This window comes from Barbus barbus (assembly GCF_936440315.1).
Source record: "Barbus barbus genome assembly, chromosome: 6".
NCBI lineage: Eukaryota > Metazoa > Chordata > Actinopteri > Cypriniformes > Cyprinidae > Barbus > Barbus barbus.
The window spans coordinates 33,838,875-33,862,066 of NC_136734.1; the positions used below are offsets into that span (position 1 = coordinate 33,838,875).

At 39.6% G+C, this 23,192-nt stretch overlaps 1 protein-coding gene across 2 annotated transcripts in view; it reads right to left on the reverse strand.

Moving 5' to 3' along the window:
• Window positions 1–18,602, reverse strand: part of LOC306871447 (sphingosine-1-phosphate transporter SPNS2) — a 72,944-nt gene extending 54,342 nt beyond the window's left edge. The window contains exon 1 of one of the 2 annotated variants that reach the window (XM_079419387.1): window positions 18,163–18,602. In XM_079419387.1, the coding sequence (XP_079275513.1) occupies window positions 18,163–18,394 (232 nt within the window). In that variant the 5' untranslated portion in view covers window positions 18,395–18,602. Of the gene's footprint in view, window positions 1–4,353; window positions 4,455–18,162 lie in introns of those variants that run through there. The other variant, XM_079419388.1, reaches the window with a different exon arrangement.
• Between the last annotated feature and the right edge of the window lie 4,590 nt (window positions 18,603–23,192).

Below are 23,192 nucleotides of genomic sequence, written 5' to 3' on the forward strand. Positions count from 1 at the left end.
ATTCTTCATACTTAACCTTAGAATGTTGACATTTTTAAATTTACTTGCAGCATTTAAAATGAATTATTTTTTATATCCGTGCATCCCTAATTATGAACTATAAATTCCTCTCTTGCAATTTAAAAGGCTGCTGATAAACTTGAAGTACTTGATGGATTTTTCATTTCAGTTCCTAGCAAAACATATTGATTTGGATATGGAGCAGATATCTTCCTCTATGCTCAGGAGCGGGTGGTCCCGTCCTTTTTCCATCAGTCTAATCTGAGGCAGTGTACTAATTACCTTGGTCACACTCCTCCGTTGCCCCCCATCCCTCAATCCCTCAATCCCTCTCCCACTCCTCCCACTGGGAGGGGAATCCCTGTGCCAGATGGTGCTGCGTTTCTCCTCTTTCAACTGAGACTGCACCTACCCATCCTCGCGGCTGCCAAAGACACAACCTCAACCACCACGCTCTTCCCTCCAAAACTCCCACACGCACAATTGATGCAAACCATGTAATAACCTGATTTAGTATGTTCTTATTTAACATGATATAGTAAGGACTTTTAACTGGAAGAGACTGGTACTAGTAGGTCAGTGCGTGCACAGCGCAGCACCAGACCATGAGAGCAACTATCATATTAGTGAATTATGTTCAGTGTTTGGCAGGCGATACTGTCCGTATGTGATTTGACCTAAATTCTTCCCTCTCTATCTTCTCTTCTGGCTCTCTGATAAAGATACACTGTTTAGGGAAACATGGCAACACCTTGAAACTTTTCAGAGAGAGCTGTCATGAAGCATTTGAGGTGCTGCCGCTCTGACTACATGTTGCATCATACTGTAAAATGGTAGGCTACGTGGGCGATGCCACACAAGGTGATGCAAATGCCCCAAATGGCACCAGCAAAATCATCGACCTTCTAGTGTTCGCCTCGATGCCACCAGCCCTGAGGTGTTGCCATAGCAACACGGCACTGGCACACACACACACACACACAGAGGAGGAAAAGGTCGGCTGGCGATTGGTCAAGTCAGCCTGATAAGGGTGGTAAAAAGGAACTATGAAGAAATATGCAGTTATCTTGATTAGCAAAATCTTTATCTGATTCTTACAAGGAAAAGATCTAGGTTTAGCTGATACGGTCACCTGCTTTGCACTTTGTTGCAGCCTATTTTACAGTTGCTTTACCAAAATGAAGAAACCGCAACAGATACTGAAGGCGAAAGAATGCTGCCCTGCCTGTTGTGACTGATCTATTGCATACAAAACACATCACTGAGTGACTAAGAGAACCAGCAGCCATTGACCAGAGTGTAAAATTACAGCATAACTCATAACACATAAGGTTGGCTGAGATACAATCAGTTTTCTATATAAATGAATCTGATCATCTAAAATAAACTCGTTTTACTTGATAACAGATAAATGCACCTATGGAATACATTTATGTTTGCATATTTGTATTGGGATTGACAAAACCTTCATGGGAGAAAAAAATATATACTGTATATATACACATGAACATACATTATGATTTTATTTATTATCATTTAATCCTAGCTTAACAAATCATTTGTGCAAAAAGCCTCTAATGCTAATTCCATACAATATTAATGTATGGTCATGGATTAGTGATAAAGTAAATCAAACTCGCTAATTTAGCTTCAAATAAACATTTGCTTACAGATCACACAGTAAAACTGCAATGTAAAAAGACTGTGGTGTGAGAAAGAGCGCCTTTTGTTTTCTAGCACACTAGTTTCTTTATCCTAAATGCTAATGAAACATTGACCCGTTCATGTGGGTCTCCATCTTATCAGCTGATTGGTGCAGTGAAATGGCGATATGCTAATATAAGATGCAGTGCATTTGAATGATGCCTTTTGATATAATGCTTTCACTATAGTGCCGTCCCCAGGAGACCCATTGGACATTGACGAGTGGACTGACCAATAGCATGTTTGAAAAAGCACAGAGGGTCAGGATGAGCAAATCAGTTCTGTTAATGCGTCTAGTGCTATTTCAAATCTCAGGAGAGTTCATTCGAGTGAAGCGGTTTAATGGATCCTGGAAGCTGGAGGAGCAGCCCTCCTGCATTTGATTTACACAAGACGGCGTGATGCTATCTTAGGCATACATTGTTTGGACCTATACTTGTCTGATCTGATAAGAGGAAGTCAGGCTGTAAGTTCAAGTGCTTGTTTGGGTTGAGTGTTTTCTTAAAGACTATGAGCTCATCCATGCCAAGAAAGGCCAAAAGGTTTGAGTTTTGATATACTAACCTACTAATATATCAGCGATATATCTTGTGTGTGAGAAACCGTCTGCATGTTAAAACAATCTATTCACTTAAACAGGAAGTGGTTCACCGGCTGAAATTCCAGTACGGTCAAATCCTGAAACGCAAACATCACCTATTCAGCTGTCAGAAGCTTAAACAATGGCAAACATTTTTCTTTGAATCCAGACTCGAAAGCTCATCAAGGTGGGAATACTGCATTAATGCATACAACACCCTGTTCTTATTTTTGTAAACACACATACACGTCACAGTATAGACCCAGAGGACTGTCTAGTCGTCTGGGGAGAGAGAACGAAAACAAGGATCATTGAGTGATAGGACAGACCTCATTTTGCAATCCCCAAAAGAGAGATGATAGACCTGAGCAACCCCCGGTGCTATTTCAGGGATGGGAGAAGTAGGTTAGGATAAAGGCATAGCAACAGAGGCTGGCCGTCCTATATACTGTAACTGAGAAGATGAGGAGAGGTGAGTGGAAAGGCAAGCAAGCTTGATATAGTCAGAACTCTGTGAGGGGATTTTACTGAGAATGAATTGCATTTGCTGTAGTGTTGTTCATTAGCACGCTTCACCTCTACAATCCAAGTCTAAAATAGCTTCGTGATAGTGCTCTCCTCCATTATTTAATCATTATTTGATAAATAAATGATGCCATGATCAACATAAATTTGCAATTCAGTTTAGTACAAACCAAACACATAGTGAGTTTTAGTAAATAATGCACAATCTGTAGTAAGACAGACATAAATGTATGCATTCCTTTTGCTCAAACAGTAAAGCATGGTGCTAGCAATGCCAAGGTCATGGGTTTGAGGGAATGCATGAGCTGATAAAATGTATAAACTGAATTCCATATATGTGCTAAAAAGAAGGCAAACAGAACATTTCAGCAGCATTTAGTATATATGTAAACTGCATTGCATAATGATTAGTAAATAAGTTTTGCGCTGTACTGCTGCATGCAATTTTCAAATAAATTGCACCAGCTGATAGTGCCGTTTGCATGTGCTGTGTGTGTGGTTTTAGAACCTGAATTTAGAAACAATGCATGTTCTCTTCCCCACTATTTGATAAACTGCTGCTATCATGATCAATAGAAATGTACAAGTATCTTTTGAAATAAAATACAATTTTACTCAATGCTAATTGCAGCAGACAAATACTTTTGTAAATAAAGTGGAATCTGTAATAAAATGGTCAATTGCGATGCAAACATCTCTTTTAAATGATATTCAGTTTAGTGCAATGTGGGAAAAAGCTCAATCTATAAATATACAGTAACTAGTTTACATACAATATGAGCCGCTTTTGTGCTGAGAAAAATCCCAAAACGAGCAGCACTTGGTTAAACTGGAATGCAAATGGTTAGTAAATAAGATGCAGGGTTTTGTGCTGCAGTACTGCATTCAAAAGTGGCACAACTGTTTCGAATTTGCCCCTGTGTGTGTGGTAGGTCAAACTGCAGTACAAACGTACATTTCCATATCCTGTGTAATGCTCTTTGCGGTAAGAGAATTTCCTCTCTGCTCTGTTATGAAGTTCTCTCCCTCATTCTTTTCATTCTACCAAACCACTGGTACACTATACTGCTGCTGACACATCCTGAAGCTCTCTTCCTTCTATTTTCCTTTCCTCCTTTCCCATCCCCTGCTTCTCTGCTTCTCTCATCAGCTAAGAGTGATCCTTCTCAAAAGTGTCATAGGGATTGATATAACAACACCGGGACAGAAGTTACATATGTGCGAAAGCGAAAAAATACTGTTCCCATGTTAACCCTTCCCAGATTCTCTGCAATATGTCTGCTCTCTTGCGCTGTGCCAAACCTACGAGAGTGCAGAGGCAGGGTAAGAGCTGACCACAAGTATGCTTGTCTGTTCTCTGCAAGCTCCTGACCGCCGGGTCCATACACATCCCGCAAACAAAATGGATGCTTTTTCCACTCAGGCTTTAACCACCACACAGTCCATATAAACACAATGCAGATGTCAGTAGAGGGGGGGGGGGGGGGGGGGGGGGGGTGTTTTAGCAGGCGTTTGCGGGTGTGGGTGTTTTGGAATTCCCTTACCATTTTATACCAGTAGTTCCTCATTACTGCCTCACCCTCAGGCAGGCTGCCAGTGCTGCTTGTCGGTGAACTGCTTTGTACACTGCGCTTCTGACCTGAGACTAGTTTTGAAGAGTTTGAGCACAACAGAAAAAATTCTACAATTTGAATATTCAATCACAAATGCACAGAAAATATATTCAGTGGTATTTCCTTTATACCAAAATGCTTTCCCAGAGAGTGTAAATAAGCTGTGCACTGCGAGGATTCTTCAGTCAGTCTTCTAGTCTAGACCACATCACATGCTTTTAAATATTACATAAAAAGAAAAAAGAGGGAGAGGTTTTCTCCTGCAGATATAAGCTCATATAGTATTTGTGCATTAATAATTCATAAAAGAATTATGCTCTGGAGTGTAAGCCAATGTGTCAGACGTATAGCTGTGCAGTGGTCAGAATGCACTGGAGCACAGAAAAATCCCCAGGCTGACTGGTTACCCCTCAACATCAGGAGTATGTATGGTCAGTAAATGTATCAGTATACTTACTCCTACACAGAAACAGAGAGGGGTTTTCTAGTTTAAACATACACAGACACTGAGATGCATGAGTATAGATGTTTAGCAACAGTAAACATTGGCAGTAATGTTCACTATATACATTTATATAGTGGATATTACACGCAGAGGCTCTAAATGAGCAGCTTGTTTCATTAAATGAGCTCCTGACTACACTGAGCAATTTAGCAGGAGAGAAAGCAGCTGACAGACACTGGAGTGCAATTACAGCTGCCCTTACTATCAGCCTGATCTGATAGCATTCTGTTGGTTATGTGCTAATATTAACTGCCAAGCAGAGGCTTCAATTATCTTCCCTTCCCTCAGATTCTGATGCTAAAGACTGCATAAAATCACTTGATGAGCAGTTTTCTTTTCTGTGTTAATGTGTGTTTCAGATTTGGGTGAGATACACTGAACTAAATTATAAACGCAACACTTTTTTCACTTTTTGCCCCGATTTTTAAGACTTTTTCTATGTACACAAAAGGCCTATTTCTCTCAAATATTGTTCACAAATCTGTCTAAAATCTATGTTAGTGAGCACTTCTCCTTTGCCGAGATAATCCACCCACCTCACAGGTGTGGCATATCAAAAGACTGATTAGACAGCATGATTATTGCACAGGTGTGCCTTAGGCTGGCCACAATAAAAGGCCACTCTAAAATGTGTAGTTTTATCACACAGCACAATGCCACAGATGTCGCAAGTTTTGAGGGAGTGTGCAACTGGCATGCTGACTGCAGGAATGTCCATCAGAGCTGTTGCCCGTGAATTGAATGTTCATTTCTCTACCATAAGCCGTCTCCAAAGGCGTTTCAGAGAGTTTGGCAGTACATCCAACCGGCCTCACAACCGCAGACCATGTGTAACCACACCAGCCCAGGACCTCCACATCCAGCATCTTCACCTCCAAGATCGTCTGAGACTAGTCTCAGCCTCAGACATCACACCCACAGACTGTTGGCTAAACGTCTCATGCATATGGCACACTTTTCTGGAAACACTTCAGGAATGTCGAAGTCCTCATCTGACTGGTTGAATTAAACCGGATTTCCGGGAGATGCAAGTGTCGCGTTTATTTTCGGTCCCCTGGGAAACAAAGATGCTGTGGCGCCAAACCCCCTCGCGAAAGAAGAAAGCCGTCGTGTTTACAAATGTGACGACGAACGCTTATCAGGGTCAACTAAACGCTGGGTTTTCAAAAGTATGTGAAATATTTAAAGTTTGCGGCATAGAATCTTTAAAATACATCAGAGAGTTTCACACACTGGTCTGTTATTGTGGCGACATTTCCACGCCCCGAAACGTGACGCTAAACGAAACGAACTATGATTGGTTGTTTGACCTATAGGTCAAACGGCCTCATGGGTGGGCCTTGGCCAATGAAAGCGGACATCTATTCCAGACCTTCAGCCGTCAGTCTGAAGGTCTGGCTACGCGAGACTAGTCTGAGACCAGCCACCCGGACAGCTACTGCAACAATCTGTTTGCATAACCAAAGAATTTCTGCACAAACTGTCAGAATCTCAGGGAAGCTAATCTGCATGCTCGTCGTCCTCATCGGGGTCTCGACCTGAGTGCAGTTCGTCGTCGTAACCGACTTGAGTGGGCAAATGCTCACATTTGATGGCGTCTGGCACTTTGGAGAGGTGTTCTCTTCACGGATGAATTCCGGTTTTCACTGTACAGGGTAGATGGCAGACTATGGTGTCGTGTGGGCGAGTGGTTTGCTGATGTCAACGTTGTGGATTGAGTGGCCCATGGTGGCGGTGGGGTTATGGTATGGGCAGGCGTATGTTATGGACAACGAACACAGGTGCATTTTATTGATGGCATTTTGAATGCACAGAGATACTGTGATGAGATCCTAAGGCCCATTGTTGTGCCATTCATCCACAACCATCACCTCATGTTGCAGCATGATAATGCATGGCCCCACATTGCAAGGATCTGTACACAATTCCTGGAAGCTGAAAACATCCCAGTTCTTGCATGGCCAGCAAACTCCCCGGACATGTCACCCATTGATCATGTTTGGGATGCTCTGGATCGGCGTATACGACAGCGTGTTCCAGTTCCTGCCAATATCCAGCAACTTTGCACAGCCATTGAGGAGTGGACAACCTGATCAACTCCATGCAAAGGAGATGTGTTTCACTGCATGAGGAAAATGGTGGTCACACCAGATACTGACTGGTTTTCGGACCCCCCCCATACAGTAAAACTGCACATTTTAGAGTGGCCTTTTATTGTGGCCAGCCTAAGGCACACCTGTGCAATAATCATGCCGTCTAATCAGCATCTTGATATGCCACACCTGTGTGGTGGATGGATTATCTCGGCAAAGGAAAAGTGCTCACTAACACAGATTTAGACAGATTTGTGAACAATATTTGAGAGAAACAGGCCTTTTGTGTTCATAGAAAAAGTCTTAGATCTTTGAGTTCAGCTCATGAAAAATGGGGGCAAAACTTACAAGTTTGATTTTATGAGATCCTTAACATCTGCCTGTTAGTGTACATGCTATACCTTAATACTAATCTCATCTCCAACCATTTGGACCAACAGTTTAAACATCTTCTGATGGCGTCGCGCCTGGTTTGTAAACCAACTGGTTTATGGTTTTTCTGACTGACATTAGACGTGCTTCATTTGTAGCCTAATCCTGGTGCTTTGTTTTTATTTTTTTATTTTTACATGACACAGAAAGGGATTACTGTAATTATGAGGGCTTTTTGTTTTTTGCCTGTAATGAGATTTGGTTTGGCTTTTCTCGCTCACTATGCCTCTTTGCTTATTCTCCTTTTCTTCTCTTTGTTCTGTAAGAGCTGTGTAGGAGTGGGGTGGGCCTCACCCAGGGGGGGGCGTCAACAGTGCCCGATTCCATGAATAATAATTAGTCCTGAATAAAATTGCTGAAGTGCTTCATTATCTTTCTTAATTACTGCCATTCCCATTCGAAGTGTAAACCTACAGTGAATCAGCATTAATTAGCTCTGACAAACATGTTGAAATGGTAAATTGAATTTATTTTCTTTACATTATTTTTATTGTGCATTAATCGTGTCATTAGTTGTAGAAGAATAATTTGGACACTTCCTCAAAGTGTTCAGGAATTACCTGCAAGTGGCAAAGGACAGTGCTTGAATACTAAAATACAATCTTTGGGCGAAACATCTGTGAAGCTCTTTGATTCAGAAAATGTCTAAGGAGAAGAGCTTAATCAATGAAGCTTCAAACGGCATAGCGAGCCAAGCTATTCTCAACGCAGTAATTGACAGTGTTGAGCAACAAACAGAGAGAAGAGAGTTAAGAGGTGTCACGAGCCTGAAAACTGGAGGGGAAAGTGGAAGAGGTGGAAGAGGGGAAAAAGGAGAGCGCTAAATTGGACATTTCAAGCACACTTAGGGCTGAAAATCCTATGTTGAGAGCTGTTCTTTCAAGCTCAATTTAGCATTAGACTCTAGCCATACTGCTCTATGTGAGTGGCCATGAGCTTTAGACAACTGACAGCTGAAAGTGATGGAAGTAGGAGAGATGTGTGTAGAGAAAAAATAAGTTATAATGACCAATTGAGTGAAAACTACACACATAAATGTTTCACGGCCTTCTCTTTTGACTTATGCTGTACAGGTCATTTATAGCTATACTTTAAAATAAACATGACTTCTTGCTACTAAGAATTCTTTATTCAAGTTAATACTTAATAGGGTCAAAAGCTGGTTCAGAGAAGATAAAGCATTCATAACCCCAGAGAATTCTACAGAGGACAGTAATAACTATAAAGTGTTATATGGCCGGAAAGTTGTCATCAATCCCTCTTGACTCAGCATGGACGGGTTCTGCTGTTTGATCTCTCAGTAGACTCCTATGGTGAGACACCTAGTGCAACATTAATTCCTAGTGTATGTAATATCCCACAGAATGACAGGAAATGGGATCTAAGAAATTGCAACTATGAAAATATGACAGAAAGAGTTTACTACTATGCTATGGGAGAATATTATACCTGAGGCTCACATGGCACTGATCCTTTAGTGGAAAGATGTAGTCTGTGTGCTTAGAATCCGTTTACTTCAAACTCGATATCAAAAGGCATTCTCAGTTCAATTCTGAATGTCGCATAGCCCTGTGATGAACGCAAAGTAAGTGCCAGATCTGGGTTGCCTGAAATCAATATCTACAGGAGAACCACGTGTGACATGTATTCAAGGGACACTGTAGTCTGAGTAATTGACTGTAGCCCCATAAACCTCTATTCTATCCAATCAACGCACAGACACACACCCACACAATCACACACAGACCCCCTGATCATTTTTATCTGTCCCAGTGTCTTTTATTACATCTATTTTCTAGCTATGCAAAGCACTATTTTCATCCACTCTCATTGAGAACAGCTGAGACTCTGCAGCGCAGTGATCCATTTCACTTTCTCCTTCATGAATTAGAGATAAATCTCATTTCTTGCCGGTCTAGTTTAATGCAGAACAGTGCAAGACACTCTCGAGAGACAGTATGTCTCAGATTTGTATTTTATCCTGCAGGCCCACCAAAATGTTCCACCATAGAAACCCAAGAGAAACCTTCAAGAAGGAAAGAGGTTGTAAGATTATAAGAGTCATAGAAAAACGTGTTTGGCTGTGTAAATTTAGATGTTTTGTAATGATTTCATATTGTTAAGCACCTTTCTGTAGCGTGGGCTGGTGACTGTAACTATAGATCAGAGGTAAAGTAACTGTGGGAAAACAAAACAAGTTTTGCATCAGTGGAATTCCAGCTCTACCTCCACATTCCACATCAGTGAGGTGGAGACACACACCTCACACACACACGTAGGTATTTTAGGCGTTAGTTCTGGGTAATTATTATGTTCTGGTGTGGCCAAATAACTCAAACTATTGTGGCTTACCTGGTACGAATACCAAATTAATCCTTAAAGGAAACTAAGGTCTTTAAGTATTTGTCATATAGCAGGGATGGACTGTGCCTAAAAACAGACTTATGTCAATCTAACACAAACTTTAACCTGCTGTATTATGTAGTTCACATATAGCCATTTTCCCTCTGTGTTAATGAATAAAGTGGCTGAGGCACAGCAGTGGACTATCTTGACTAATCCTGCAGAATAATATTAAAAATATTATTTATTCCTGTGATGACAAAGTTGAATTTTCAGCAGCCATTACTCCAGTCTCCAGCTTAATATGTTTGTGGAAACTGTGATACTTTTTTCAGGATTCTTTGATGAACTGAACATCATTTATTTGAAGCAGAAATCTTTTATAGCATTATAAATGTCTTTACGGTCCCTTTTGATCAATGTAATGCATCCTCGCTGAATAAAAGTATTTGTTTATTTAAAATTAAACACAGTAGTGAGAATTTGGTTTCGACCGGCCCACAAGTCAACCATGCCACCAGGAAAAGTCACGTTACTCACTATGACCAGTCTGTCCCTGCTTACTAAGCAGCATACATAAAGGCATACTTGTCCCCATAGTATGCAAGGGGTTATTTTTAGAACTGCTAAATGAATGGCTCTGAGAAATGAATGAGTCTAGTTAAAGAATCGCTGGAATTTAAATATACAGGGTAGGACATAGACATGTGACTGTCCATCCTATGGTTTTGAGAAAGCACAGCCTGTTCCTCTGTGCGCACCCGAGCCTTTAAACCCTGGATGTCTACTCTTCACAAACACTGAAACAACAGAGCTAGATCTCCCACTGAAGCGAAAGTGTTTCTGACATGTAACGTGTCGGGGTGACAAACAAAAGCAAGTGTTCTCAAGTATAAAAAGATGGCATTCAGTGGCACAGGAATACACATAAAACTCAACAGGCAAACACTGACTTGATGAGATGATATTTTGGTAGGCCCCTTCATTGATAGACACTATAGTACTGTAATAGATCAGACAGAGGTCTGATCCTATTGATCCTACAGAGACTCACATTATGTTACATTGTGTAGTCACACATACACACGCTTAGGCTACAAATCTGGGAAATAACAAGTTACATAATACCGGTGGCTGATTATTTACTCAATCACAATTATATAATGGGAAAGATGACATATTTTCCTCCTCAATAAGACTCTGTAAATACAGACATGCAGTAAAGTCCAGTTTAAATATTTGTCCTGCCAATGTCCAGTGCTTCTGAAGGCTTACTTTAGGGACAAAGCTGAGCTTTAGTAGAGTAGTTTACCCTACTGACCCTTCTTTGATTTGATTTGGTCAATATTTACACAGAAGTCTTATCTAAAAACAGAACAGATTATCAGCCTTATCTAGAACTATTATTCACCCTCATAAAACTGGAATAACTACTCAAATATGATTTCAGGTCAAGCATAATTAGAGATTCCGGTATCTCTCAGTTGTAGCACCTATGTTAATAGGTTGTTAACATTTGATTTAGTGCTATCAAACGATTAATCGCATCCAAAATAAAAGTTTTTGTTTACATATATGTATGTGTATTGTGTGTACTTATTATGTATATATAAATACACACACATATATTTTAAAAGTATTTACATGTGTGTATATATTTATATTCTTATGTTTTATATATAAATATATTTAATAAATAAACATAACATATTTTTCTTAAATATATACATGCATGTGTTTGCATTTATATATACATAATAAATATACACAGCATACACACATATATTATGTAAACAAAAACTTTTATGTTAGATGCGATTAATCGTTTGACAGCACTAATTTGATTATATGTTTCATATTTGAATACATTTTCAAATGTAATCTATTTCTGTAAATGGCAAAGCTACATTTTTCAGCAGCCAGTCCTTCAGAAAAATTTCTAATATGTTGGAGTTCAATAAATTTTGTTTATTATTATTATTATTATTTAGCTGCTTACAATTTTATGGAAACCATGATACTTTTTTCAGATTCTTTGATGAATAAAGAGTTCAAATAAACAGCACTTCTGATTAATTTGATGCATCCTTGCTGAATTGAAGTATTAATTTTTTTAAGACTACAAAATAAAATACGTATAGTTACGTTTCTGCCCCTGTTTGTTGTAGCCACATGGGATCAGAGGTCAGGCCTAAAGGTCTCAAAATCAGACTCAAAATCATACATTTCTGAACAGTCCTGGTCTAATACACAGTGACATACCTGAGACTTCAAATCCCACAGGTGCGCTCCCCCCTCAGGCACCCCTCCCCCCTCTTCCTTCACCCTCCTGTACAGCTGTCTGTCAAACTCTCCGCCCTTAATCCCTTAGACACAAACTCCATCAAAAAGACACGTTGAGGCTGAGAATCACGGCGAATCCCCTTCTTTAAACAGATAAACACCCACACATACTACACATCTGTTTGGACACCCTAGGAACTAAAAGCAGGCCACCTATTATATCAACAGGGTCAATGTCATTTAAATAAGCACGTCTGGTGGAAAAACATAACAAACACTGTTCCTTGTTTGGGTCGTCCACACTACATTAAATGAACATCACATGGGCTGAATGAAAGACAAGCCCGTTAAAAAATAAACTGGGAAAATCACATCCCGGTTCTCAGAGGCTGTTAGCAGACTTGATTGTGTCAGTGATTATTTTGAGAGTTGTCAGGCTGCTTCGCCCAATACAGCCTCTCCGGAGCGAGATGAGAATTTGTACCGCTGAACGCCACTCGTGTCTATATATATTTATACACTGACCTTATTGTTGAGGTCAGAAAGGCGGTCATGGTTGTGCGCTCTTCATAAGAAAACAGCTGAGCCAGATGAATGAAAATAAATGATTCAGGAAGACTGAAGCTCTTTTCGCTCACTTTCTTGCCTAACTTCTAGGGTTAGGTCAGGCTTAAGAAGCCAAGCTGTCTTCAGGGAAGTAGCGGCTGTCACAGTAATGGCTTTTTGTGCTTTTGTAATAGATGCTGTGACCACATGAAAAGCACCGTGTCAAAAGAAGAAAGAGGTACCGTCTAATTCCAACCACTCCTATCACAGGCAACACATAAATACAACCCTATAAACACACACACACATGCCAAGAAGAGATCTTAATATGGCAGAACTTTAGTATGAGATCAAAATTTGTTTAAATAAAAAGCAAACACCCTGAGCATTAAACTATAGGCCAATAATTTCTCAAACACTAATGTATATTGTACTGCACTGTTATTGGGGATATTAAATACTCTGTGCCTTCTTCAGTATACACCAACATTAAGAGCTAACTTGTAATCGTCTTTTAACTTTAATGGATTTATATTTCAGGTTTGAGGGAGACATCAGTGGTAAACACAACAGCTCTATAACTGCTTCTATGAGAAGCAATTACAGTGCATGCGGGAATCAACTTTAGGAGAAATGGAAGCCATTTGTTCTGCATGAGGGTTTCAGAAGAGTGAGATAAGCTTATAAACTCAATAACTGAGGGTTTTTCCAGTACTTTCATGCTTTTGTTGTTGAGAATCCTTTATTATGTGCATAGTAAAACAAGCGAGTAGAGGAGAGAGACGACAGCCAAACCTAAAGTGACTAAGCCAACCTCAAGTTTCATTTTAATACAGACACCCAGTTTGTTGTCAGTATATTGAAAATACACTGCTGCGATATGCAGTATTAATCTACATACAGAACTTTCAGCTAAATTTCTTGGCCAAAAAACATCCATTGCCTGTTGTCAATAGTATAACGATGTATATAGCACAGCTCACACAGAAGTCACTTTAAAATCAAGCATCTTTCTGCAGTGAATTTGCGTGATGAAACAAACGTATAGGAGCTTTTGACATGATGTAATAGATTTGCTGGTGTCATTATATGTGCAGTGCATGTGCTACGTGCTACTGCTGCTGACCTCCTTCAGTTCGGCACACTGTTTTGTTGCTGATAGGCCTTATCACACCTTCAATTCACACCACAAGGGGCACAAATGAAAATGGCAGTGCGAGAGATAGAGAGAGTGTGTGTGTTTTACAGAAGGGACTGCCAGAGAGTGTGTCCAGGCAGAACTAGAGCTGAGCCAGCTAGACTGGACCATCTAGTGCAGAAAAGCAATGCAGCAAAACGTATAGTACTGTAGTCTCCACTTCCCCTCATAAACTGTGAGCCTGTGTATCTGAATGTGCAGACATGCTCATTTTCCCTCAGAGAGCTCCTCTGGCTGCTGGATTACCCATCACACTTAATTAAGCACTTGTTTTGAGATTAAACATCCTCATACCTCAGATGCCTTTAGGGGGGAAAAAACTGCATCTTTCAGTATCTGCTGCACCTCATAATCCAGATTACCAGTCGAACTGCCTTCATTAGAGCAGGCATCAGGCCGGTGTCTCAGTGGAGGATCTTAGATCAAATAATGTTAAGTGGCCTCCGTCTGTACATCCCTGTGGTATTCCCCGCGCCTCCTAATCCCTGTTTTAACCGTAATCTGTTGTTGAGCTCAGTCTGTCTGCTGGAGGGACTGTTGCCAGCCAGCCTCCCTGGGTATGAGCCATCACAGCCAAACCACAAATTTAATCAAACTAAATGGTTCACAACCTCAGTCCCATCAATCTGATCTCTCTGTCCCACTGGAGGCTGTGTTGGAGAGAGAAAGAGACAGATATAGATAGTGGACAAATATAATTGGCCAACAGGGAGTGAAACAAGTGGTAAAATCAGCCCCAACGTTGCAGAAATACACCTTGGGCTAAACACAAAGAAGGATAAAGTCGTTCCTATGACTTTGACTAGCCAGAAATGAGTTATAGTAGATAGTCTAGCCACCGAAAAGACACAACAAGAGTCTATAGTGACCATATTACATCCTTAGTACACCCAAACAGCCTGTGTCAGGTAATAAGCAAAAGTTTTTTGCCAAAGAATCAGCACATAGAATGGTTTTCTTCCTGTGTACTTCATTCTGTTACGCGGTTCCTCATGAGGGTTTGGTTGTCTCTCCTCTGCTATAAAAATTGCACACCCGCTAGTTTTGTTTAGGTGGAGAAAACAGCCAAATTACAGCTTTGCTGTTCCCTTTCACACACATACACATCAATCAAATAAACACAAAACCGACAAGGCTAAAATGACACACTGCTTTTTCCCCTTCTTTTTTGAGAATTAACATTTGGTTCTGGCTAACAGTGATGAGAGACTTTGGTTGATGCTATAAGATTCCAAGACAACCACAGCCTAAAACGGCTTGTAAAAAGTGAAACTGGCAGTAAATGAATATGACTTAAACAGCAAGAAAACTCAAATGAAGTGTTTTCACAGTGACACTATTTATTAAACCCAATTTCAGTCATTGGAACTGCATTAATTATAAGACACTAACTGAGAATGTTATGCGAAGTTGTTTGGTGCTAAAAGCAACGACTTCATGCACATTTGATTTTATTTTGTTTGTGTGTGAGTTCGTGTGTGCAACCTCAAGTGCACAGCTGCTCTAAAACTTAAGTGGACACAATCAGTTTACCATTTTTGTACAACATTGCTGCAACTTTTGAAACATCAAGCTTTAGGAATTACGTCCAGATGATTAACCTCACTTTTAGCCCAAAATAAATAGTTCACCCCAAAACAAAAATCTGTTATCTTTTAATTGCTCTCATGTCACTGCAAAAACCTGTATAACTTTCTATTTTTAGATTTTTGAAAGCCCAAACAACACTGACATTCAATGTATGAAAAAAAAAATGTTTTACATAAGAAAAAAGAAGTCATGCATAATTTATGTTTTGGGGTGAACTATCCATTTAATGTACACACAGACATAAAAACCCACAAACAAGCCACTGTTGAAAGTCATTAATATGATGCCCATGTCAGTCTGACTGCAGTACAAATGACTGAACAGCAGGACAACCGCTTCTGTCTCAGCAGCCATGTGGATCATTCTCTCTCTCTCTCTCTCTCTCTCGCTCTCTCTCATTCTAAAGAGTGGTTGACGCCACTGCAGGATGGCTGCGTCAGCTCTACCCTCTCCTCTTTACTCAAGAAGGAGGCTTAATCCTCATATATCTACATCCCAGAATGCATGGTCAATCAGGAACTGAGGTCTTGAAGAGATGCTACACTCAACAACATGCAGTTTGCTGCTGCAACATTCACTGACAAACACATACACTTACACAACTCCTCTCTTGAGAACTGACTAATTTGCTGCAATATCCCTGCAGTCATCATCTCACACATATCTTTTCTCCATTTCACTCTGTTCAGATGTAACTCCTTATTTAGAAGCCAAGAGGTTGATTAACTGTGTTTCGAACGAGCAGTTGTACAACATGATAAAGGATCTTCCTTTTTATAGACAAATGTGTGTATCTGTTACCTCACTTGAGAATAAATGGGTGGAATTTAGCTTACATTGATACTTTTATCTATGAAAGAGGATGATGAATCTGTCTATTCAGGAAAAGGGATTGATTTTGGAGATGGCAGGATTAGATAAAACAGCCCACGTAAACACATCTTTTTTCTTAATGTTGTCACAGCTCGCTTGACTTATGTAATGCTGCTGAACCCTGTAGTATCCAGCGCTACAAACCGCCACGGGGCGATAACGTTGCCTTTGCTAATTTTCTGCTTTCAAGTCCTCGCAAATTTCACTCCATGAATTATTGTCTGACATCTTAAATTGTTCGCCTGCGTGATGCAACACGCGACCATCTGGCAAAGTAACGCACCTTTGCATGTATTTAAAGGGATGAGGGAATTCTTTGCCAGAGCGCATCCTGCATTTGTATATTTTGATGCATCCCGGGTTTTGCTGAATAACTACAGCCCCAAGTTACTAAAAAAAAAAAAAATGCTGCAGCGGCGCGCCATTCAAGCATCTCGCTCTGTCAAAAGTGTCTGTGAAGCGCGCGCTAGAGGGAACACGCTGTTCAGCGCGGAAAGAACAGACACAGCGAACACTTCTATTGCTGAAAATAATGTTTTGTCTTCTGCCAATCAATTAAAACAAAAACAACACTACCCATTTTTAATTTGCAAGCTCCACCAAATAATTACATATTAAATACCTGGTTTGCATGTCTCACTATGCAACTTAAGAAAATTACAGTGTGGTTATTTTGTCAAGAAACACACACACACACACACACACACACAGAGAGAGAGAGTTAAAGATGAAGGAAATGAATTAAGAGCAGTATCTAGTATTGACGGTTATCCTAAATCCCGCGTTCCTAGCCAATAGCGCGCACTCTTGCCTTGTTCCAAATCTCTAATCGTTTATCATTAGTTATTCATGAAAATTACCCCTCCCAGAGTGTGCTGGAGCATCTGACAGGTCCCCTCGGATCACCGAGTACCCATTCGGTAAACGAATTAATCCGCACATTTTGAGGGAAGCTAAATTTGACAGAACATAAAAACTAGTAGATTAAATCTGTTCTAGTTTCTATGGAAACATCTCAGACCGCGGCTGCGCTCTGCCTTTATTCCAGATTAACTTGATTCCTGATACCAAGGGCATTTTATGTGGAGCGCTACTGAGGTTACTATTGATAAAAACAAGGATATAAAATTTGCCCCTTGAGAATTTTGCTCTAAATGACTTTGGACTGTAATATACTTTGGTCTATATCGCTACTGCTGTAACTGAGGTCTGTGTATTATTAAGTAGGTATGCGTAAAGGTAGGCTATTATTTTTTGGACACAATGTCCATTACATTTACATTGATCAGATGGGTTGATAAATGCGTAACGTGATTTTGAGTCTCGTTGTATAGCCTATTTACACACAATACTAATGAACCTAATGCGTAATTATTGTGTGGAGCTTGTATGTGCACATTGCCATTAATAATTGTTTACAGGAGCTTAATGTGTAACGTGGATACTGATTTGAAAAGGGCTTATAATAAACATAAAATTATACATGGGACCACTTGTCATGAGGATTTGGGTTTTCACTCATTTGGCAGGCAGAGGGTCAGATTAGATTGACCTAAAATCATTCAAAATAGTAGCCAATCAATATCATGTTAGCACAACGGGGTTACCTCTCGATCCGGATGGTTTGATTAAATCACACAGAGTAAGACAGTCTTTAACCCGCTCAATAAAACACAGCACGTGTGCAGCGAGATACACAAATGATCACCTGATTTATGTTAATGTTTAAATTGTGATTTTCCTGGTCAGTGTTTTAACCTGGAAGCCTCTCTGTAAGTGAAACATTAAACAATACAAATGATGACTAGCGTGGTTTTCGCTCTCCTGAGGCAGATAGTAAAGCGAACGTCCATAAGCCAAGAAAATACTGGTTTTACCTGCTACGGTGTATCTGTCCATGTAATTGAGCACATTTCCAAAACTCAGAATCCCCGCGGCAACGAGCGGAGACCGGCATCGGAGTAATGCGGCACGGAATTTCTGCCCAGGTTTGCAGGGATGCAGGTCTGGACTGGATTTAAGAGTCGGGCTCATGCTTCCAGACAGCGTGTGCACCTCATCCGAACTGCTGCACCCCTCGATTTCACATCCATCGCTTTCCACGCACATCTTCTGGCTCGACAGATCCAGTGCAAACGATTGAAAGATTTCTGAACGGAGACAGGACGGGAAAGTGTAGCACCTTTGAGCGATAAAGAAAAACTAAGTGTTAATAACGAAGAATACAAATCATTGATTTAATTATTGCTCGCTGAGCTCGGTTCATGTCTGTACAGTGACAGGATTGAGCGCTCGGGAAGCGCTTTTCTCTCGCTCTGTAGTGTTGTGCGAGAGGGAGGCGTGGCTGCGTGCTAAGCCCCGCCCCTTCCACACTGAGTTCACGGACTGCTCGAGTGAAGGGAATGTCACCGAAATTTAGTAGCGACAGAGCGCACCCAGTTGCTTTGTCTCTGTTGTTTTTTTCTTTTTCTGGTGTGAAGGAGTAAATGACGTGGAATGTCCTCTTTTCATTTAAGGTGTAAATGAAAAAAAAAAATTAAAAAAAAACGTGAGAGCCGTGGGGAAATATTCAATTTCCCCACGGCGTGCGACAGGGGCTTTTGGGGGGGTCTGACCCTGCTTACTAAACTTTAAGCCCCCAAAGGATGACTGAACAAATTTGAAAAGGGCATTAAATAGGTTTAATTTTGCAATTGTTCACGAATATATTTCAGTAGGCTAAGCAGAAACTCACATTTTCACCTGTCGCCAAATAGAGAAATGTTCGCCTGAGAGAAGCCATAGCAGCAGAACGCCGCTAGAGGACTATATTCATTAGGATCAGTACCAAAATATGATGTTTATCACTTTATTGTAGATTTACATATAACACGTTTATCACGTGAGATGTATGATTAATTGTAGCTAATCTGCGATTATTGTATACATAAAATAATTATAGTAGCATACTGTATGTCATCGATGTCTTGGATATGAGTGATGCTGACGTTAATGATATGAAACTATGATATCACTGAAAACTGAAAAAGCACCTGGTTCGTGCACGTGAAATTGCTTCTTTAAAAATATTTGCAATACAAAACATACAGGCTACTGAAATACTCGTTAGTTGATGAGTGCACTGAAGCCCCACGGTGCCTAGGCTACACTGTGGTTCAAAGTAGCCTTATTTAGGATACAATAATTTAGTTAGAGAGCTGGCGTGGTTTAACGCTGTACTTGAATAGTAAGAGGAAGTAGTCACCTCATCTGAAAGCGATACGTGGTCTTCAGCACTCTGGACAGCTCATTATCTCTATCTGCAGCCACACAGAATTACACAATAAACACCGTTTCACCTGTGAATTAGAAAATTTAGATTAATATTTTGATAATTATTTACTGGGAAACATGAATCGGACATTACGGTTTGTGGTCGGATAGTATTTGATTGAGCTAAACATGCAATTACTGTTTATCGTTTTATTTAGGCTACTTCCATATGTTGGATTAATTAATTAAGGAGACTATTGATCACTTTTTGGCTCATCTTATTGTCCGCTTTTCACCGAAACTCATCAATTAGCGAAGATTAGATCAAATCGTGTCATTAAGTACATCTTATAGTTTTGTTAAAGCGATAATTATTTGTATTTGACAGCGCGAAATTCTGGTTATCGTTAAAATAAACAGTTTTCACAAACTCTTCATGTCCTTTGGGAAATGTCAAACGTGAGGGGGATTTTACTGTAGTTAAGATTTATCTCGAGTGCAGGAAACTCTTTTAGGAAGTGCGCGGGTCATCCTCATGAGAGAAGGCTGAAAGATGCTAGACAAATTATTGTCGAGGGAAGTTATTCGTTTGTTATTTTTCCCTTCATCTTAAGAGGGTATGCTACTTGTCAGAACAAATCAAACTAAACGGGTTAATGGTAGCTTAATATGATGCTTTTTCTGCCCTGCCACTTGAGTGCTTTTCAACATGAACTAGTCTTAATACTTTAACAAAATTAGACAGTAAAGGTAAAGAAAATATTTTCTGAAAACGTTTACAAATGACTTGCTAATTAATGAGTTCATCCATATAAAATGGAGTGCATAGCCCTTTAAGAAACAGAAGTCAAAAATATGTATGGCAAGTATATCCACCCTCACTAAGGTACTAAGAACTGATATGTACACTTTAGGTGCCAATATAAATAGGTATCTTTAAGGTAATAAATGTACCATTAGAAGTAAATAAGGTACAAAGATGTACCATAAAAGTCTTTTTTAAGAAAACTAGCATAATTGTATCAACTACCTACGATTTCTTAAAAATGAAATGTTCTATAGATTCAAATTTACATGGTTTTAAACAGATCAAACTGATCAATTCTTAACACCACAACATAAGCTGTGAGGACTAAATCAAAAGCATAATTATTCATGTCCACAGACACATGTGATACTTCTGTTTGTGATACTTTCTAACACAGAGTCAGTATTCTATCAGTACACTGCCTACAGTATAAATGACCTTGTGGTCTTCAGTAACCTTCCTGAGTGATCTGCATGCCAGCAAATCTCACATCCTATTTACTGGTCACAGGCTGTGCAGTAAGGAACCAAGCATCTTTATCTGTCTCCTGCTGTATATCAGCTGCTCCCTAGCCAAGGCTGGATCACAGATCAGTAAAACAAACCAAATACATAAAGACAGTCATCCACAAATTCTGAATTCCTTCAGGTTGGCTTGGTTCTATATGGTCCTGTATCGGTATCAGTATGTGTATGCCTAAACTGATAAATTAAAGAAACACGCAATCAGTGGAAAATCATAGGTATTTGTGTTGGAATGTGCGGTTGTATTCTGTTTTTGTGGTTCATATCATTTACTATCGCTAAAGGAAGCCTCCGTAACTCCTGTACCTCAGATAATGATGTGATAAGCACTATGAGATGGAAGGGGAAAGTCCTGTTTGACTTCCACAATATAATTTATCTTCCTTCACATTCCCCGCTGTTAAGCAGCTGCACTTCTGGATCAAAGTACAGAGAAAAGTGTGTGTGTGCTTGAAAAACATGTTTAAAGACATTTCTTTCATAATGCACTAAAAATTTCACTCAATCACTGTTTTGAAATATAGATGATAGAAGCCAGCTGTTGTAGATTGATTTCATCAAAACAGAGACAAAGTCTTGATAGGCAGACTCTTGAAAGTAATGAACCCACTTTTTTCTTTAGGTTTTGCAAAGTATGCTTGAGGATGGAGTGAGTATCAATCTCATCAGACTGAGGAGATCACACTTCAGCTGTTTAGTTAGAATTTCCATAACACAGGAACAAACAGAACAAGCTTAGCAGTGCAATGCATGCACTGGTATGATCAACTGCTGAGGGAGAAAGATAAAAAGAGAGAAGAAAAACTAGAATAGAATATTAAGCAAGATACATTAATAACAGTGCCGTGGCAAGCAGTCAGGAAATACAAACAAATAAATGAATAAATGAAAATAGAGAGAACATGGAGGCATGGGCACATGGAGAAAGAGTGAGACTAAGAGAGACAGATGGAGAAGTGTTATGACCTGCTGGTCTATGTTGTTGGAAAGCTGTTAGAAACCAAGCAAGAGAAAAAAAAAAGAAAAAGAAAAAAAAAAGAAAAGACAATGACAGATATGAAATTATGGCTTTTAAAGAACTATTCATAGCAAAATTTGTATTGATCTGTTCCTCATGGAATTACAGCCAGGGCATAATTTGTATTTGTCAATCAAATGATTGTTTTATGCGTGTATCAGTATGTTAAATGTGATATGCTCCTCACAGCAGTCATCAAAAAATTGCAAAATGGCACAAAGCCAGGTTGTGGTTTTGATGGTGTATATCTATATCTGCCAGAACCACAGAATGCGTTGTGTCATTGTACAGGAAGTGATTATACAATCAAACCTCCCTGAATTTAGGTTGTGGTACTGGTGCTTTCACCGTCTGCATAAAGAGCTGTTAGATTTCATGGTCACACTTTATTTTAAAGTCCAATTCCCTCCATTAACAAACCATTAACTATGACTTTTGCCTCAATAAACTCCTAATTTGCTGCTTATTAATAGCTAGAAAGGTAGTTGTTAAATTTAGGTATTGGGTAGGATTAGGTATGTAGAATATGCGCATGCAGAATATGTGCTTTATAAGTACTAATAAACAGCCAGTATGTCAATAATAGGCACGCTAATAAGCAACTAGGTAATAGTGAGATTTGGTCCCTATACTAAAGTGTTACCGATTTCACAATATAGCAGCAATAACATTATTAGTATCAGCAGTAAAAATATCTCCAGTTGAGAACTTATAGTAGCACTAAAGTCTCCCAAAATCATAAAAAATGTCAAAAAGGGCCTGGTCATTTATAATGACAAAATGAAAAAATGAAAAAGTTTAACTTGTGAAGTATTAATAAAAGTATTAGTATAAGATTTAAATTAGCCTCAAAGGAAATGAGCTAAATGTTCTCCCCATTAAGTTAAATTGCACAATTACTGCTGTGAGAAGATTAATTGGCTCCTGATAGCAATTAATACTACTCAACTTCATGTTTCATTTTTTTCAACACAGAGATTTGGCCTTTGGTAGATCAATCATTTAAGGAATAATGTCAGAGCAGATTCTTTAATCCACTTCATTTAAAAGCACTGTATTTTTAACATGGAATAGATGAAAGTTCATAGTTGGTACTCTTCTGTAATGCGGGTTCGAGTTGTGAAAAGCCCTGGATGATGATGCTTGTTGGTTACTGTAGCCATGGCGAAAGCGGCGAGAGCAACAGGGTCACACCAATGCAGTGAATAAGAGGATTCTGGCAGCCTGGAGACTACAGGCTTTTTAGCTGTCACAGGGCGTTATGGACCCAAGTGGTGAATGGCCTCTGACTCAGCTAAAAGGGCC